The sequence below is a fragment of the Plectropomus leopardus genome, chromosome 11 (assembly GCF_008729295.1).
Source record: "Plectropomus leopardus isolate mb chromosome 11, YSFRI_Pleo_2.0, whole genome shotgun sequence".
NCBI classification, from domain to species: domain Eukaryota; kingdom Metazoa; phylum Chordata; class Actinopteri; order Perciformes; family Serranidae; genus Plectropomus; species Plectropomus leopardus.
Genome location: NC_056473.1, coordinates 22,787,485 through 22,804,809, shown reverse-complemented (window position 1 = coordinate 22,804,809; position 17,325 = coordinate 22,787,485). Strand labels below are relative to the sequence as shown.

At 38.5% G+C, this 17,325-nt stretch overlaps 2 protein-coding genes across 4 annotated transcripts; both read left to right on the top strand.

Moving 5' to 3' along the window:
* Positions 1 to 2,514: 2,514 nt before the first annotated feature.
* On the top strand, positions 2,515 to 8,105 carry spty2d1 (SPT2 chromatin protein domain containing 1). 2 transcript variants are annotated; one of them, XM_042496419.1, is made up of 6 exons: positions 2,515 to 3,089; positions 3,404 to 3,518; positions 4,090 to 5,649; positions 7,459 to 7,618; positions 7,712 to 7,789; positions 7,988 to 8,105. In XM_042496419.1, exons 1-6 carry the CDS (start codon positions 3,027 to 3,029, stop codon positions 8,079 to 8,081), a joined length of 2,070 nt encoding a protein of 689 aa, XP_042352353.1. In that variant the 5' UTR covers positions 2,515 to 3,026; the 3' UTR covers positions 8,082 to 8,105. The 2 variants fall into 2 exon arrangements, with proteins under 2 accessions (XP_042352353.1, XP_042352352.1); XM_042496418.1 differs by having other exon boundaries at positions 3,401 to 3,518.
* Positions 8,106 to 8,853: 748 nt separating this feature from the next.
* uevld (UEV and lactate/malate dehyrogenase domains) lies at positions 8,854 to 17,294 on the top strand. 2 transcript variants are annotated; one of them, XM_042496417.1, is made up of 12 exons: positions 8,854 to 9,310; positions 10,520 to 10,604; positions 10,698 to 10,763; positions 10,876 to 11,039; positions 11,156 to 11,297; positions 11,386 to 11,477; positions 11,865 to 11,970; positions 12,734 to 12,904; positions 13,002 to 13,166; positions 15,178 to 15,265; positions 15,478 to 15,601; positions 15,775 to 17,294. In XM_042496417.1, the coding sequence occupies exons 1-12, from the start codon at positions 9,269 to 9,271 to the stop codon at positions 15,937 to 15,939; spliced, it is 1,410 nt and encodes a 469-aa protein (XP_042352351.1). In that variant the 5' UTR covers positions 8,854 to 9,268; the 3' UTR covers positions 15,940 to 17,294. The 2 variants fall into 2 exon arrangements, with proteins under 2 accessions (XP_042352351.1, XP_042352350.1); XM_042496416.1 differs by having other exon boundaries at positions 11,156 to 11,309.
* Positions 17,295 to 17,325: the final 31 nt, after the last annotated feature.

The following is a 17,325-nucleotide window of genomic DNA, read 5'->3' as shown; positions in this document are numbered from 1 at the left end:
CCGGTGGGCGGCCCGACATCCAGTAGGGTAGGCAGGACTTACTCTGCTGACCAATAGGAGCAGAGAATGCTCGCGATGGGGGCGGGTCATAATGTGACGGACGTTTTGATTGGAGGACTCAGTCTGCTGTTTACATATCGGAGCAGATGGCCTTTATTTACATTTTACAGAAATTGAGCTCTTTGGTAACATTTGTTACGAGCTTATTTTTGATTGTGCAAAGGCAATCATTTGTTAATGGGTCAGATCAGGCGCAAGAAATCAAATTAGAAAGCCTTGCAAACATCTGAATGAAATCGAGATATTGCTCTAATAAAACGCATTGATTGCTGGTTGCATTGATTGATCGCATTGATTACGTGCACTGATTCAAATGCATTGCTGTGAAAATGATTTCCCTCAGTTTGGGCTCTCCACTCTGCTTATAGATAGATAGTCATAGCAGTTACAAATGACATACATACATTAAAATACCAGTGATAGATTGAAGACACTTTCAACACAGGAGGCTATGGTGACAAAAAGCAAGTAAATAAATACATATACTAAATGCATGACAAGGAAGTGTAATTTAGCCAGTTGTTGCAAAGGCAGATGAGTTAAAAAGTCTTATTGCACTTGGCAGGAATGATCTCTGTGCCTCTCCCTGAGACAGTGGGTTTAAATCAGTCTGGTGCTCTAAATGAGGGAGCTTCTTAGCCTGGTTGTCATGTCATGAAGGGGGTGGGAGGGATTGTCCATGATCAGGCAAATGTTTTCCACTATTATTTCTTAATAGGCAGATGGGCTTACAATTTACCATTATATTGCCATTTCCCATTTTAAATACTTTTATTTGCTGTTTTACCACTGTTTACACTTCTCTATAGAATTCATTACATACATACATTCGGTTTATTCATTTGCAATTACTGTCTTATTTAGGCTAAATTACTTTATTTTTTTATTATCAACCACTGCTTCTCTGCAACTGTTGTGTTGTGCATATCAATCGGTCAGTCAGACTTTACGAGTATCACACTTGATACAAACAAAACTGTAACATAAATTGCTATTTTAGTTTATTTCACTTACTTTATATAAGGATACAGATGATAAAAGTACAGCTTATGTAATTTGATACAATAATTTCTACCCAAACAGGATAACCTACAAAATATTTGAAATTAGTATCTACTGGCTGCATTTAAAATGTTCTGTTTTGTGGGTGCTATTATGAGGTAACATAATACATTAAAATTATTCCCTATTCCAAGTTCTGTCCAATGATTGCTATGAACTTACTTTTGGTAAATATAGGCCTGCTACATTTAATAATGTTTCTGCACCTTTGCTTAAGTATAATTTGGAATGCAGACTTTTTTTTACTTATAGCCTCAGTAAGTACTGTTACAGTATAGGAGAGCTAATTTTAGGCCTAGCCTTTCCAGCCAAATGAAACCATGTAGTTGTAACAGTTCTAGTATTGGTGTTTTATGAATTGCCTCAGACTAATATAGCAAGCATTTGGGTGAATTGCTGATGTGTGAGGAATAGCCACAGTGGTAGCGACATCATGTGGTCTACAAGTGTCAAAAATATTTTTTGGACGGGCGTTGCGTAAAGACACGAAAGGCAGACGTGCCAGTCACACGTAAAATGTGGAACACATTTTTTAGTAGGGAGCGGATTAACGTGAATCTACAGTGAATAAGTGTAAATCGACAAAAAGCCCTTAGTTTTTAATCTGTCGGACATAAACATTCACTGATGATCGCCAGTCTTTTTAATTTTTGGTCTTAGTTTGAAAGTACCAAATTGATTTGCCCAGTAATATATTGTGAAAGTATATTTAACAGTGCAGTCGTTCTGCATGTTTTAGCAAGGACTTATCTAATTTAAAAAGAAAGAATTGATTCTTATTATTTATTCGTCTTTCCCCCCACACTTCATTGTACTTGAATTCATGAAAAAATAAATCATGTTTTTGTTTTTTGGGCGTGTGTCAAATGCATCGCAGTATTTTCACATGCTAAACATTTTTATCAAAGATAATACGAATTTTTACTCATGTTACATTTTTACAAACTAGATCTAGGATTATTCCAAATAAAATAAGAGAGAAAATCAAGTGCCACCATCATCGACTAAACATATAGTCCTCTGTTGTCCACACTATACAGACTGTACATGCAGCCTATGGTCACCATCTTAATAGCCTACTTTTACTCGTTCAGAGACAATTTTATGAGACCATTCTCATCTCGCAAATCCATACAAATATTTAAAATGCAAATATTAAAACTCCACTGGAGACAGTTATTTAAACAGCGATTGTATAATTTATGCCACAATCTTAGTTTTGACACTCATATAAACACCCCGTCACTTATCGGTCATTGTTTTAGTCCAAATATTATTTTTCATGATAATGTAGTCCATTCCGGAGTAATTTATTGATTTACTCTTTGTAATCCCGCAAAGACGGAAACACGTAGCAGTGAGTCTTCTCACTTCCTCAGATGTTTCTTTGGACCCTTTAATCCTGTCTTTCTCGCTGTTAGCATGGAGCTGTCAGCTGTTAGCTGTATTTCAGCGGTAGTTGCTATCTATTAGTCTCTACCAACACTCAACCTTATGGCTGAGTTATTAATGCATTTCTCTCAGACGGATTTATTTGTACGGATATTTTGATGGATCTGGCCTTAGTTTGGTGTGTTATAGCAGCACAAAAGTTCGTCTGTCAGGCTTCATGTTTGGCTAACTGTTGCCAACGTTTGTAAGGCTAGCTAATGCTAACGTCGCTAGCATGAGCTAACGGAAGCCGGTGGAGTAAAGTAGCGTTAGCGGTTAAACATACCGTCTTTCTTCCCATGGATCATGTTTGATAAAGTGTTTTCTTAATAGCTATATAAGTGCCGTTTGGTAACGCAAAATCCCAGGCTAACTTACCTGCCTTGCAAGCTAAACGCTAACAGTTAGCTTTAGCTCTCCTGGTTGAATCTTGCCTAATTTCAAACAGCGAGCTTCCATCACCTGCTCCCAAAATGATGGACTTTGATAATATATTGGACATCGCCTCGCAAAATCAGGGCGTCAGCAGTGTACAGGTAAGTCAGAGACACTCAATTTACTCAGGCCAAACAGTGAAATGGGGATCTGTGGCCAACCTTGTGAGCTCACAAATGCCAGCTCATCTGTCTGAGGGATCTGATAATGTAGCTATCTGCTAACTACCACCCTTGTGTCACGTTTTATATTTACAATCAATAGTGATCTTTAGACCAATATATCTGACAAATAACATCTTGTCTCCTTATAAAACAGATATTTGGGCTCCTGTAGAGAACACAGAAAGCGGTGTAACTGCTACATATTGAATAAGCTGTGAATTTTCCTGTATTATTTGTCATTCTTTTAGCAGAAGAGATACAGTTTACAAGCCGGACCACCCAAAAAGGACCCGAGGTCGAAAGGCGTAAGTGCTGCTGCTGTGCAGGCACTTTTGAAGAAGAAACGCAGTGACATGATAAAGAAAGGTACCATTGATTAAATTAAACAGTGATGAAGTTTAACTGAATACATTTACTCAAGTACTGTACTTACATACTAATTTGAGGAACTTGTACCATATCCGAGTATTTACTTTTCATGTCTCTTTATACTTTAACTTTTTTCATCATTACATTCACTTGAATTACTTTACAGATTAAGATTTTTATGTAAAAATCGTAAGAATTCATAAAATGTGATGTTATGTTATAAATTAAATAACCAAAAAATGTATACAAGTACAGCTGCAATGATAAGTTGATTAATCAGTAAACTGACAGAAAATGAATTGCCAATATTATTTTTAGTTTGTTTTTTTAAAAAATATATTTTTTAATAATTATTTGTTTTCTGTGGGTACTTTTACTATTAACACTTTAAGTATTTTTTATCCTAAATATACTTACTTACACTGTGGTATTAGTACTTTTACATAAGTAAATTATCTGAATAATTCTTCCACCACTGGGTAGATGATGTGGATTTGATGGTCATATACTCACTGTACAGAATACTCTCCTCATTGATTATTCAAATGTTTATCTTCTTTTTTTCCAGAAATTGAAATGAAAAAACAGAAGCAGGAGCTACTGGCCAAGAGGGTTGAGTTGAAGTCGGACCGTAAAGCACGAGCCATGGCTTCCAGAACTAAGGACAATTTCAAAGGTTACAACGGCATCCCAGTGGTTGATGTTCCTAAAAAGAGGAAATCAAAACTAGAAATGCAGGAAGAAAAGTCGATGAATGATGACAGGTTTAAGAATAACATAATTGACCCAGAGGATGATGAGGATAATTACGAGTATGAACAGACAGATTCAGAGCCAGAGCCAGAGCCAGAACTGCTGCGACCAGGGAAAAACACTGGTTTTAGTGGGAGTAGCAGCAGCAAGCCTTCCTCTAAAAAATCTAGTGGGCCACCCAAGCCCCCTCCACCTCCCATGAACTTTGCAGAGTTACTCAAATTGGCAGAGAAGAAGCAGCATGAACCAGTCGAGGTAAAAGCCAAGTTAGTGAAAAAAGAAGAGAGGCTTCGAACAGCTGAAGAGCTAAGAGAATTGGAGATGGAACGCAAGGCTAAGAAACAGAGAGAAAGAGACAGCAAGCCTCAGCCAAGTTCTAGTTCAATAAAGAAAAACACTTCAGAGAAAGATCAGAAGAATTACAAACCACAGAAGACATCTGTGGAAAAGCCAAGTTTGCCCAGTGGGTCAGTAAAGAAGTTACATCCAACACCGACTAGTGATAAAGGCCGCTCTTCTTCCAAGTCCTCTGTAAGCGACAAGGAAAGGGAACGACCTAAGATGTCCATTAATGATAGAGACAGACCCAAGACAAGCTTGTCTGGTTCATCTGGTGCCATGAACAGTAAAATTCCTTCGAAAGCCACATCTTCTCAGGTTTCAGCCAAACAAGGGGGCCTCAAGCCCTCATCTAGCCACAAATCCAGCACCTCAAGTGACCTTATCCTTAAAAAAGAAAGCGCATCAAGAGCTTCGGGTACTCCTGGGACCAAAGCTCCTGGAACAGCTGTAACAGGCCAAAGATCACAACATGGGAGCACCCAACAGACCAGGCCCAGCCAGGGTAGCTCATCGAGGCAGGGACCTATAGTTGGAGGCCACAAGTCTGGAAGGGGAGAACCACTAAGGCCTGGTATGAATTCTGTCGTAAAGTCGAGCGGTATTTCAGTGATGAGACCTTCATCAGGGAGCCAACCTCAGTCGAGGCCGGGGGGCACACTACAGGCAAAAGCTGGTGGTGTCCCACAGGCCAGGCCCGGTGCGAGTGGCCCACAGGGTCAACATAAAGGTGGCGGAGCCCGACCTCCAGGGAGTGGTCCTGGTCGGCCTGGTAATGGAGGACCAGTGCCTGGACGACCAACCGGCAGCATCGGATCAGGACCTGGAAGACCCAAGTGCACTGTGGTATCAGAAACCATTTCATCCAAGAATTTTGGTGGACCCAGACCAGGAGGCCCTCCTCGACCAGGCGTGCCACAGAGACCTGGGATGGCACCTAGACCAGGAATGCCTCCTAGACCAGGAATGCCTCCTAGACCAGGAATGCCTTCCAGACCAGGAGTGCCACAGAGACCCATGATGAACAGACCACCAGGTAAGAACCAGAGGGAATATAATGGTGTGATATTACCATTAGGATAAAACATCGGATTTGGGGCTGATCAAGGCATTTTTTACTGATCAGGGTTGGGAATATTTAGCGACTAGACCATCTGATCCCTTGTTTTATGTCAGTTTCCATGCAGCTGTTTTTACTGTTATGCACAGCAACGCAGAGCGCAGCCTTTCGTCGCCTCTGCTCCACTCAGCCGCTTCTCCGCTTTGCTAAACTTAAGAGTAGCGGCTGAGCCTTGCCTGCCGCCAAACACCACACACCATAAAAAAAAACCCCAAACAAACCCAAAAAACGCAGTATGAGACTGTTTGTTTACATTATTTATCGAAATTATGAGCACTTGTCATTTTAGCTCGGTGTGAGAGTCTCACGTTGTGCCTTTTGCTGTGTTTTTCCGCCTTGCTCCGAGGAGGTACAGACAGTGGTGCCAAGTTTACTACAACCTCTCTCACCACTTGCCACTGCATATATGTGAGCCCCATTAGCAAAAAGCCAACATGGCTTATGTATTATTGAAGGGTAATCTGCCCCCAAAAGATGTGCAGACGTGCAGATGTGGAGATCATTCAGGCAATGCAGCATCAAACACACTATAAAAGGGGAGGCGACATTCCTTTGAGACAGCAAGGAGGCCAAAAAAAATAAAGGGAGGGTTTGTCATTTTATACTTTATTTTGTAAAATAAATAAGTAATAATAAAAGGCTAATTAATAAAATAACATCAAAGAGCAGCTTTGATTTGGGTATTTTTTTTTAGATAACTTTAAAGACGCCTTCTTAAATTGTGGACTGTGCATTATCTATGAAAACAAAAGTGTAGGATCAGGATTCTATCTGCAGATTGTCAATATTAAATAACTCGGATTGGATCCGAAGCCATAAAAATGTGATCAAGGATTCCCTTATTACCAGTGAACTGGACTTATAAATTGTTGACTTTGAGTTCACAATTTAGTAACAGGTTATACGACACATTTCAATACAGCATGTGTCAAGGCTTGGATGAAGCAGACATTTACAGTAATACTGCTGAAACTGAAATGACATAGCATTTAAAGCAGTCTAGTTGGTAGGGAAAAGAGACTTTCTGATCAAAGTATGCTCTTCTCTAGTTGCCTATGTGGTTCATGCTCTCAACCAGAGCTACGTTGAAGAGAGCATATACGTTTATGGTCATGCTCAAGCACGTTGTCGGGCACAGCAACTTTTTGTTTTACAGAAATCACTTGATACTACCAGATAATATTACCTTCACTGTATGATCTGCATTCTCCCATAGCAACATATTTGATGGGCACTCTGCAGCAAATAAACCACAAACCTGAAGGCTTACTGTGCATGTGAAAACATAATTTGAAGTTAATGACTTCATTAATATTGTGTGCCATTAATGCAGTTTTTTTTAAATGCCATTGGTAACACACTACAATGAACATCATAAGTGAATGAGTCAAATCTTTTTTTTGCAAACAACACAAGCAGTATTACAGGGCAAAGGGTTTGTTTGTCTAAATGAATGAAGTGTGTCAGCAACACTCAGCGGCCTTTGTCATTATTCGTGCGTCAGAGAGCGGCTATCTTTCTAAAATGGATAAACAAAACATTATTTCAATGTCAACCTCGTACCATGAAATCGACTTTGGTAAACAATGATTCTCAAATCACACACTTGCTAGTTTTAAACATTTCCTACCTTAGTCCAAATGTCCATTTAATACAGTCTAATTATGTTTAGCATATGGTCAATAGCCAAAATTTATATTGAAAAATTCTTTGCTTGTTATACAGGTCCAATGTTGCCACCTATCACCTCTGCATACAAGAGGAAATTAGAGGATGAGGAAGACGAGTATGACTCAGAAATGGACGATTTTATTGATGACGGAGGTGATGATCAAGACGATGTTTCCAGGCACATTAAGGAAATTTTTGGCTATGACAGAAACAAGTGAGTGGTGTCTTCGTGTATTCTATTACGGTTTATTTCAATGTATTGTAAATACTATATGAAAAGACCTTTTTTTGCTTTTACACCTCCTAGATACAAAGATGAAAGTGACTATGCACTTAAATTTATGGAGAGCAGCTGGAAAGACTTGCAGAAAGAGGAGGCAAGGAGGTAATGTGAAAATAAACCTCAACTCTCTCTCTCTCTCTCTCTCTCTATATATATATATATATATATATATATATATATATATATTTATTTTATTTTTTTATTTATATGTGTGTATGCACTTTTTGTAATGACAGCTGCAATATTTATTCCCTTTTATATAATGTTTTTATTCTGTATGCGTGTGTTTTGCTACTTTAGCCTGAAAATGGCTGTGCAGGAAGACCTGGAGGAGGAGAGAAGAGAAGAAGAGGAGTTTCGAAGGAAAAATGCCAAGAGGACAAAAAAGAACTGAAATAAACATTGTTATTGAGCTGAATAACACCTATGTCTCCTGAAAGGTGGGCCACGGGGTCTGCCATCTTAACACATGAAGCCCAGTGACTGTGTCCACATTGGCCTCTGTTACTTTTTTTTTTGCTTCTCTCCTTATGTTCGGACTAAAACTGAGTGAAGTGACACATGTTGGCTCCAGAGAAAAAGAGATGAACTTGAAGTCAACTTGACAAAAGTCTAAGACAGAATATGCACAAATCATTCAGGCATTAGTTGACGAAAACTTCTCACATTTCCCCTGTTATATTATTTATTTCCCCCACTGAGTGCAGGGTTTACACTGTCAACAGCCCATATTTCTTAAGAGGAACTGAGCTGCAAAGAGAACTATAAATATGGAAGAGTGTGATTTTTTTAGACTATGACATACAATGTCAAGTGTTGATAAAATGCTATTTTTCAGCAGAAGTTGTTGCATATTTTTCCAAGCAAACTGATTGTAAATGCAATTGAACATACAGAAAACATAACCCCTTGATGTGCTGTGTGTTTCTCCTAACAGGAATTTAAGAAATTAGTTATTTAAGGGTTTTATTTAATTGTTTTACATCAAATATTATGACAATCTTGGTAATATATACAGAGCATGGAAAGTCCTAACTACATGCTACCTATTCGCTATATATTGCGCAATATATTAGGTTTTTTGATGTTTGTAGCCATAGAGCAGTGATACTCAATTTACGGCCTGCAGGCCAAATCTAACCTTAAAATTGTTTTTGTACTTTTAGTATACATAAGGTGTCAGAGTGCATAAAACAGCATCAAAATAGAGCTTGTTTATCAAAAAAAAAGTGCCAGTGGAGAATCCCTGCAACCCCCGACACAGTTCCTCACCAAGTTCCTAATGTGCTAAAATTAAAATGTCCTAACATTTAAACGTGTATAGGGTGGCTGCGACTGGCCCCTGGCCTCCTGTCAAATTGAGTATTCCTGCTCGAGCTTGTGTGGAACAGCATCAGCTTTAAAGCCTTTTCTCCCTTCTTGGCTTGCCGTAGATGATGCATCAAGTAGGAGGGGTCTTTCGTTGCGCTTAGCTACTCCTGAAAGTTTGCGGAAGTTTATTTTCACAGCTAAAGTTGAAGTCAGCCTACTGGAGGGTAAAACCACAGAGAGACGTGATTTTTTTGTGTTGTACTTCAATAGATGGAACTCAGCTCAGAGAAAATACAGCGGATCCTCTCCAAGGTTAGTCATGTACCGATTGACCAGCTTCGAAAAGTGTTTTATATTTAAACTGTTTACGTGTCAATGCCGGTTAGCATAGCAGGCTAGTCCATGTATGCTGGTGCCAGCCCTCACCAACTGGCTGAACCAGCTCTGTTACTAGTCATGTCCTGGAGAAACAACAAGGAAGTATGACATAACATAAGACGAAACCAGCTTCTAGCAGGCATTTTTTTCAAAACAAACCGAGTGATGAATGGCTGCGATTAACTCAAAATCACTGCCATGGGCCGTTTGCCCCCTCAGTGCTTCATAAACTTACAGCCGGAGGAAGGTACTGAATTGACTGAAGGTTAGCCATTGAAAGCTATTTTTTTAGCCTCTCTGTCAGCTTTACCACTGAAAAGCAGCCATGTGCCAAAACAAAACATGTACTTTCGCTGTTGCTGGTTAGTCTTGGTGTCGAAGCAGTGTCCAGGGCAGCTCTCCTGAATGTGTGATGAGAAGCAACATAATAAAGTCCTGAATGATCTACTGAACCCCTCACGACTGTGATTGTGTATTATTACTGAGCCTTGGCTGATTGATGAATCTTCATTTTGATGTTGAAGTCAAAGGAAACTGAAAACATTAATAGTAATGACAATGAATCATCAGTGTTGGAGATTAACTAAGTTACATGTAACTAGTTACAGTAATGAAATGACAAAATAAATGTAACTCAACAGTTACAATTCTGAGAAAAAATGTTTGTAATAATGTGTAGGTATGTAATAAATTACACTTACTAATCAAAATGTTGGTGATTACCAGGGGATTACATAAGAAAAAAACACAGTAAAAGCGAGACTTGATGATCACTTAAATTATGTAGGGAAAAATTGTATATATCAGTATCGATTATTGGCCAAATTAGTTGTTATATATCAACATATCGGATATTGGCATCCCACTGTGTTTATCCAAGTTCAGTCATTGTTATTGCAGCAAAATCTATCTGTTTTGTGGATTAAATGTATTTTGTTATTCTAGCATGCTACCATAAGTTTAATATTTTATTTGTATTATTAATAATTTATATAAGAAAAAACTCAATACTTGGTATCAATGTAATGACATGATATTGGCACGTAAAAATATAACAATACTATGCTGTACTATTGTTTTTCCCACCCTTCATATGCAGACATTTGTACAGTATTTACATGTCTTTTTCTTCCCGTACATTAGTACAAATTCCATGATGTTGCAATTGAGGAGCTGCAGAAAATCCATCGGATTTACCCCGGGATGAAACCAGTCACGGGCACATACAGTAAGTATTTCTTCATTCATCATCTTTTGTACACCTCTACATACATCACATCCCTTTTGTTGCTGATGACTTGCTACTGTTGTTCAATTTCAGCATTTAGTGACAGCACCCAAAAAGACCTCTTGAAACTAATCGGGAACATCCCCGTCCAGTATGGAGGTAAGGCTGACCTCTGATACCAGAAATGTCCAAAAACTCAGACTGGGAGAAAATGACTGATCATGTGAGTGATTTTATGATTACGTACTGACGCCAGCTTCTCTATCTTAAGGCCGCTCCTACAACTTCCCCGTTCAGCTATGGCTGTTGGACTCATTCCCCTTCACACCTCCCATATGCCTCCTGAGACCGACCCCTAACATGGTCATCAGAGAGGGCAAGCATGTTGATGGAGGAGGACGGATCCACCTGCCGAGCCTGCACAACTGGGATTATGTAAGATTTTATACTTTATGGGTGAAATTTAAAATTGCATTAAAGAGTTTCTTAAGTGTACTCATCATTCTTGCTTCAGTGTGTTATTCATTTATTTATTTTTTCCTCTGTAACAGCCTAAGTCATCTGTGGTGGGTCTTCTGAAAGAGATGATTGTCAAGTTTGAGGAGGATCCTCCGCTGTCCTCGAAGACCACAGCAGACAATAAAGACCCCCATGAGCTCCTGGCTTTTGTTTCAAATCTACAGATCAATGATGGTACTTCAGTCGGTATGTAGCTTTGCTGTTGATGATCGATAATCAGATAATTGTGTGCTATTGTTCTCTTAACTCATGTCTATTTTAGGTGGAAGCAGGCATGATCGACCAAACTACAAAGTTTCAGTTATCGGGGGAGGAGATTTAGGGATGGCATCAGTAATGAGCATTGTATCAAAGGTAAACTACATGTCAGGGGTTTTGTTTTGATTGATATGTTATATTTTATCCTCTACTATTACTACTACTTCTTTGTCAGAAAAAGAGCAATTAACTGTTTAGCAAACAAATGTAACAATTAATAAATTATGGCAACGTTTGCATCGAAATAGAGAGGAGACACCAAAAAAAAACCCAAACCATTAAAATAATCAGTTAAATTTCTAAGTCACAGTAATTTGTACAGCTTTTTCTCACTTCGGTAAAACCTGTCTGTCTAGCCCGCCCAATATATATATATATATATAATACTTTGTCCATTCTGGGTTAAAATTTGTAATTAAAAAATTCTAATCCTTACAGTAATTTTTTCTTTTGTTCTTTTTTTAAAAAAAAAAATGTATCCAGTGTAAAGTGGACAAACTTGTTTTCATTGACGTCGCTGAGAGTTCCACTAAGGGTGGCAGCATGGATCTAGAGATCTTCAGTCTACCTAAGGTTGAGGTATCCAGAGGTATGTCAATTTCTCCACTGTCACACAGTCATGTTAGAGATCCCTCTTGACTGAGTCATCACTGATGTTAAATTGTTTTGAAGGAAGCGAGCTGGCATTGTACTTAGGGAGACTGTCCTTGATGACTCACCTCTATGACAGCAAGCATTCACTGAATCCTAACCAGCCGCTGCTCTGTAGTGGAGCCTGACCTTTGACCTGTTGGAGGATAACAGAAAACAATGCATCAATTTATATTAATGGAGTTACCACAGTGTTTATAGCTAGAGACAACAATGCATCAACCCAGCGGTCTTAAACATTTTTCAGACCAAGACGCCCTTAGCTGATATAAAGATATATAAAATTTAGTTGCATATTAAACTGGATGTAGTGCGGCCTTATAAAGTATCTTTATATGGTGGATACAATACTAAGCTATTAAAATAATCAACACTGTATATATTTATACATCATGGATTCATTTGACATGGATTTGTGGGTGACAGCTTGTGTTTCATCGGTGTTGTGTACTGTGAATTATTTCTTTCTTGTCTATTACTTTTTTATTAATTTGTTGATCTATCTTTATTATAATAAGTTGAATCAATTTTAATGTACTTTCAGCCATATTTATTTATTTATTTATATTTTTTTTAAAACACCCCCTCCAGCACAGTAGCCCCCTTGTTGAAGACCCATACTTTAAGCTTTGGCTGCCTATCTTCAAGGTGTGTTTTAAGGTGTGTGCAGGAGTTAACTACTGGTGACTCTCCTTTGTCAGATTTGTCAGCCTCTGCAGGCTCCAGGGTTGTCGTGGTGACTGCGAATGCATGGAGCGGCGAGCAGTCGTACGTGAGTGTGGTTCAGACTAACGTGGACTTGTACAGAGGAATCATCCCAAATCTGGCCCGTCTCAGCCCTAACGCAGTGATGATCATTGCTTCACAACCAGGTTGGTGATCAAGGAAAAGACACTCCTTTTAGGGATAGGTCCACTCTTCTCATTAACCCATTTGTATTCTTAACTTTTTTTTTTCATCCAATGCCAGTGGACATCATGACACATGTTGCCTGGAGGCAGAGTTGCCTGCCTCCAACACGGGTGATAGGAGCAGGGTGTAATCTGGACTCAGAGCGACTTAGTCACATCCTGGATATTAACCTGAACATTCACAAACCAGCTTGGGTCATTGGAGAACTTTCAGATAACAAAGGTGAGCCAGAAAGACAAGAGCTTGTGTCACATTAATCTATCTCCATTCCCAGCTCACTTCTTCTCTTTTCATATGTGTCCATCTGCCTTGTAATGTGTTGTTTAAGCAATATCACACGAGAGGGGGTGATGTTGTGATTATCTTGAGCACTTGGCCACTACGACTGAATCACAGCCGTGATGATATACTGTACATCAGCACGACTTCTAGTACGATATTGCTTTTATACAACAGTTCAACAAAAATTATTCATTACAGGGTTCCTGCAGCTTAGAGTGAGCTAGATTTAAGACTTTTAAGATATTTTTAATGCCGCTCAGAAAGAATTTTATTTTGCCAAAATGTTTGCTATATAAAACAAGTTTTTTTTCACAGTGAAGAAGTTAGATTATATATGACAAATGTCAAAAAAAACACCCCTTTTGTAGTAGAAAACATGGACAATGAATGAAATTAACACTTTTTATGAATTATAAGTTCATTTGGTTTACCATCAAAAGTGGGAAAAAATCAGGCATTTCTTGTGGGTCTTCTTGGCAAATTTGAGTTTCTCGCTCTGCATGTGAGATTACACTGCTTCAGATCCAACCATGATGAATTAAAGGAGGACTTTTCTTGCATTATTTAACAAAAAATGAGAGTTACCAATTACTTTGTGATTTTACAATGCAATTGCAACACAAACACAATTCAGTGGATCCTATTCAGCGTGTATGAGCATTTTTAAGACTTCTGAAAGATGAATTTAAGTCATTCAATCACTGTCACTGAGGGCGTACTTTAAGATTGATTAATTTAATCCTTTTTAAGACTTTTTAAGGATCAACGGAAAAATAAAAGGACTAGTTTACATTACTTAACAGTAATAAGCGACAACAGATTATGATTTTTTTTTCCATACAATGATTTTTTTGGCTCCGCTGTCACAAACTGGAAGCGATGGCTGTTGCCTAGCAACACAGAACTTTTCCCCTACTTTGTGTTAGCTAGGTCTGCATGTTACGCACAGACCAGCTGCTTATATTAGTATCATGAACAATTATCTGCGTGTTTCCAGTGAAATAAGAGTCTGTTAACTGTAGCAGACTGTTATTGTATATTGTGTGTCTCTCTTGACTTACTGCGGTCTCCGCCACCTCCAGCTCCCTGCCGGGCAACCGGCTCTCAAACATCCCCGCGCCGGGTTTAAAAGGGGTTAGCCAGCTAGCTATACTGAGGCAGTTTAGCTAAAAACAACGGTACGGATAAGTTTTTCCACACGTCTATAGAAAAGTCCACTCGCTGAAGAACACCGCTACCATTAATGTAACCGAGCGTCCTGTTTTCGCTAACTTGATAACTAATAAAACAATAAACGTGACGGAAGACGGTTTAAAAGTTTCAGTAGCAGCCTCGGTCCTCTTCTTTTTCTTTTTTTTCCTGCCAGAGGGACACACAGGCCTCCAGCAGTACGACATCACATTGTTTGCCTGATTAAAGGTTTGAAACAGCCGTGAAGCGGAGTGATACACGAAGAGTTAAAAGTCCCAGTGCTGTTGTACTGTATATATGGGCCTGCCTCATATACAGTCTGTATTCTGCCTTGTAAACAAATACAACTAGACGTTAAAACTGTGGGTTTTCTAAATAAAAGGCGGTAACGTTTTCATTTAACTAATTTTTATGCATCGTTTTTATATTCAATGTTTACAAAGTCTGCAAATCAAAATAAGACACTGCAACTGGCAGTGAGTCTGCTTTCTTTTCTTTAAGAGTGAAGTTATATACTCAATGACAGAAAATTATAGATCCTTATTTAATTGTATACAATAACATTTCATGGTTAAAAAAAAAAATCAGTGTCATATGAGAAATACTGCTCTATCTCTCATGTGGTCTTTCCATTCTACAGACTCGTAAAAGAACCTTTGGTGCATATGATTGAGCTTGTATTATAATAATAATACTAATAATACATTTTACTTATAAAGTGCTTTCAGAAGAACTCAAAGACACTGTTTTTGTTTTGCAGTTGCTGTGATGAGTAACACTGGGCTGAGCTCTGGCATGCAGACAGAGATCGCAGCAGCATCCAACACTACCAAACCATTGTTAGACAGGTACTGGCATGGATAAGTGTGACCCCGAGTGAAGGATTTTGAGAATTTGTGGATTAATCAACTGGATCTGAAATTGTGGGCACAGTTGAAGTTTAGATCTAGATGGAGTTAGAAAAGATAGCAATGCAGGTGCCTCTTGTTGATCAATCTTTACCAGTCTCTTTGCATCAAAATTTAAAGTTTAATAAGTACAAATGTCTCTGTGGTTGTAGAGCGCTTGAGATGATGAAGAATCGTGGCCAGCGGTCGTGGTCTGTAGGTCTGTCCATCGCTGACATCACAAACAGTATCCTGACAGATCTGAAGAAGACTCACTCCGTCTCCACACTGGCTCAGGTAGAACTACCAAATCAAAAAATAGCAAATCCTCATTACCTGTTCTGTTTTAATTAATTGTTAGAAGTCAGTAGCATCAGTGCTTGACATGTTCATGCATTTTTAAAGGATGTTATCAATGAAATTTGATTATAGTAAATGTCATAGGTTCATCTGCGTTGTCTTTTCTTTAGGGTTGGGGTGGCATAGGAGCCGAGGTGTTCCTCAGCTTGCCGTGCATCATGGGAGCAAACGGTTCCATGCGCTTGGCTGGAGTGTCACTGGGAGAGGAGGAAGACTCCAAACTGAGGGAAAGTGTTACTTCCCTTTCTAACCTCATTAGTCAGCTTAGGATATGAAGGATGTGACTGTAGTCCCAGTTTTGGTTTAAGAGACCAGTTTGGGAGGCAGCAGCAGCTTACTGGCAGCAGAGTTCTCCTTTCAGCAAATGGATTGTAACTGTGCTGAAGTTGAATGCAGTTTGAGTTTGCTACTAACACTGGAATTTCGAAGTTATGGACATAATTGCATTATTGTCATAAATATGTATGATTTAAATTAAGATTTGTTTATATATTCTCATTGGACACTTTATATAAATGAGGGTAAATGGTGTGCCCCTGGGATGACATTTTTCTGTAGGCTAAAGCAGAAGTTATCTTGGTGCAGGTTCTTTGTCAAAAAGTTTTGTTTTTTCTGCCATTGCATTTAAGATTATTGTAGAAAATAAGCTCTGTGGCAAACAAACATTTACGATACTTTTATTCAGCGAGATAATCTTCACAATCATTTCCTTTTTCAGGATTCTCGGGGCCCAAATGAAATTTGCTAAAGTAAAAGGGTACTGTTAGGCTACAAACCAACTACTCTGCGGTTGCATGAGTTAATGTGCCCCCCAAAACTAAGCTGTAAAGCCGTGTTCGGCATGGCTCAGCATGATGACGATCTGTAGTCTAATTTAGCCACTTGTTAGCAACTGCCTTTTTAAGACACATAAAAAGTTCACAAGTTGGGAATTTACTGACAAATCTGGTCTCTTAAACACTTGTTGACCACAGACCTTATTTCAGGAGCCAAAGGCACATTTAAAAAACAAACATTGATTTCCAGATGAGGGAACCGCAGGTGCTGAAATCCTATTGTATTTCCATATTTTATGACTCATTCCTGGGGCACTCTATATCAATGTACAAATTGCATTTTGTAATTGAAATCGTCAGAACAGAGGTATTCATATTGCCAACATGTTTAAACCATGTTACATGAATACACTGCGTAATATTTTTGGAAATCCATGAAAGTCTATGCAAAAGCATCTTCAGAATGTATTTTTGAACAACTATATTTTTTCCAGTAAGTTTAATTTGGCCTAGACTATTTTTTACCAAAGATTATTTAATTCTCCTTATTTTTGTACTAAGCCATCCCTTACACAATCGCTTTGGAGAAAATCAGGGTGTTGGCAGAAGAAGAGTGAGGCATATATATTAATAGATGCCTAACTGATGAAGTATATTTCAATGGCTTTATTTGCTAACTTAATGCTGTTTCTGTATTTAATGCAATAAGCTTTTTTGAAATGCCTTTACACTTAAGTCGCCTTTGCGCTTACTTTTGTTTACTTTGTATAAAATACTTTGCAAAGCTAGAATCTAAAATATGTACAGTAAGAGGAAACAATTTTGTGGGTGTGCAATAAATATCTCAAACCAAATGTGGATTGTCTCTAAAGGAAAGAGAAGACA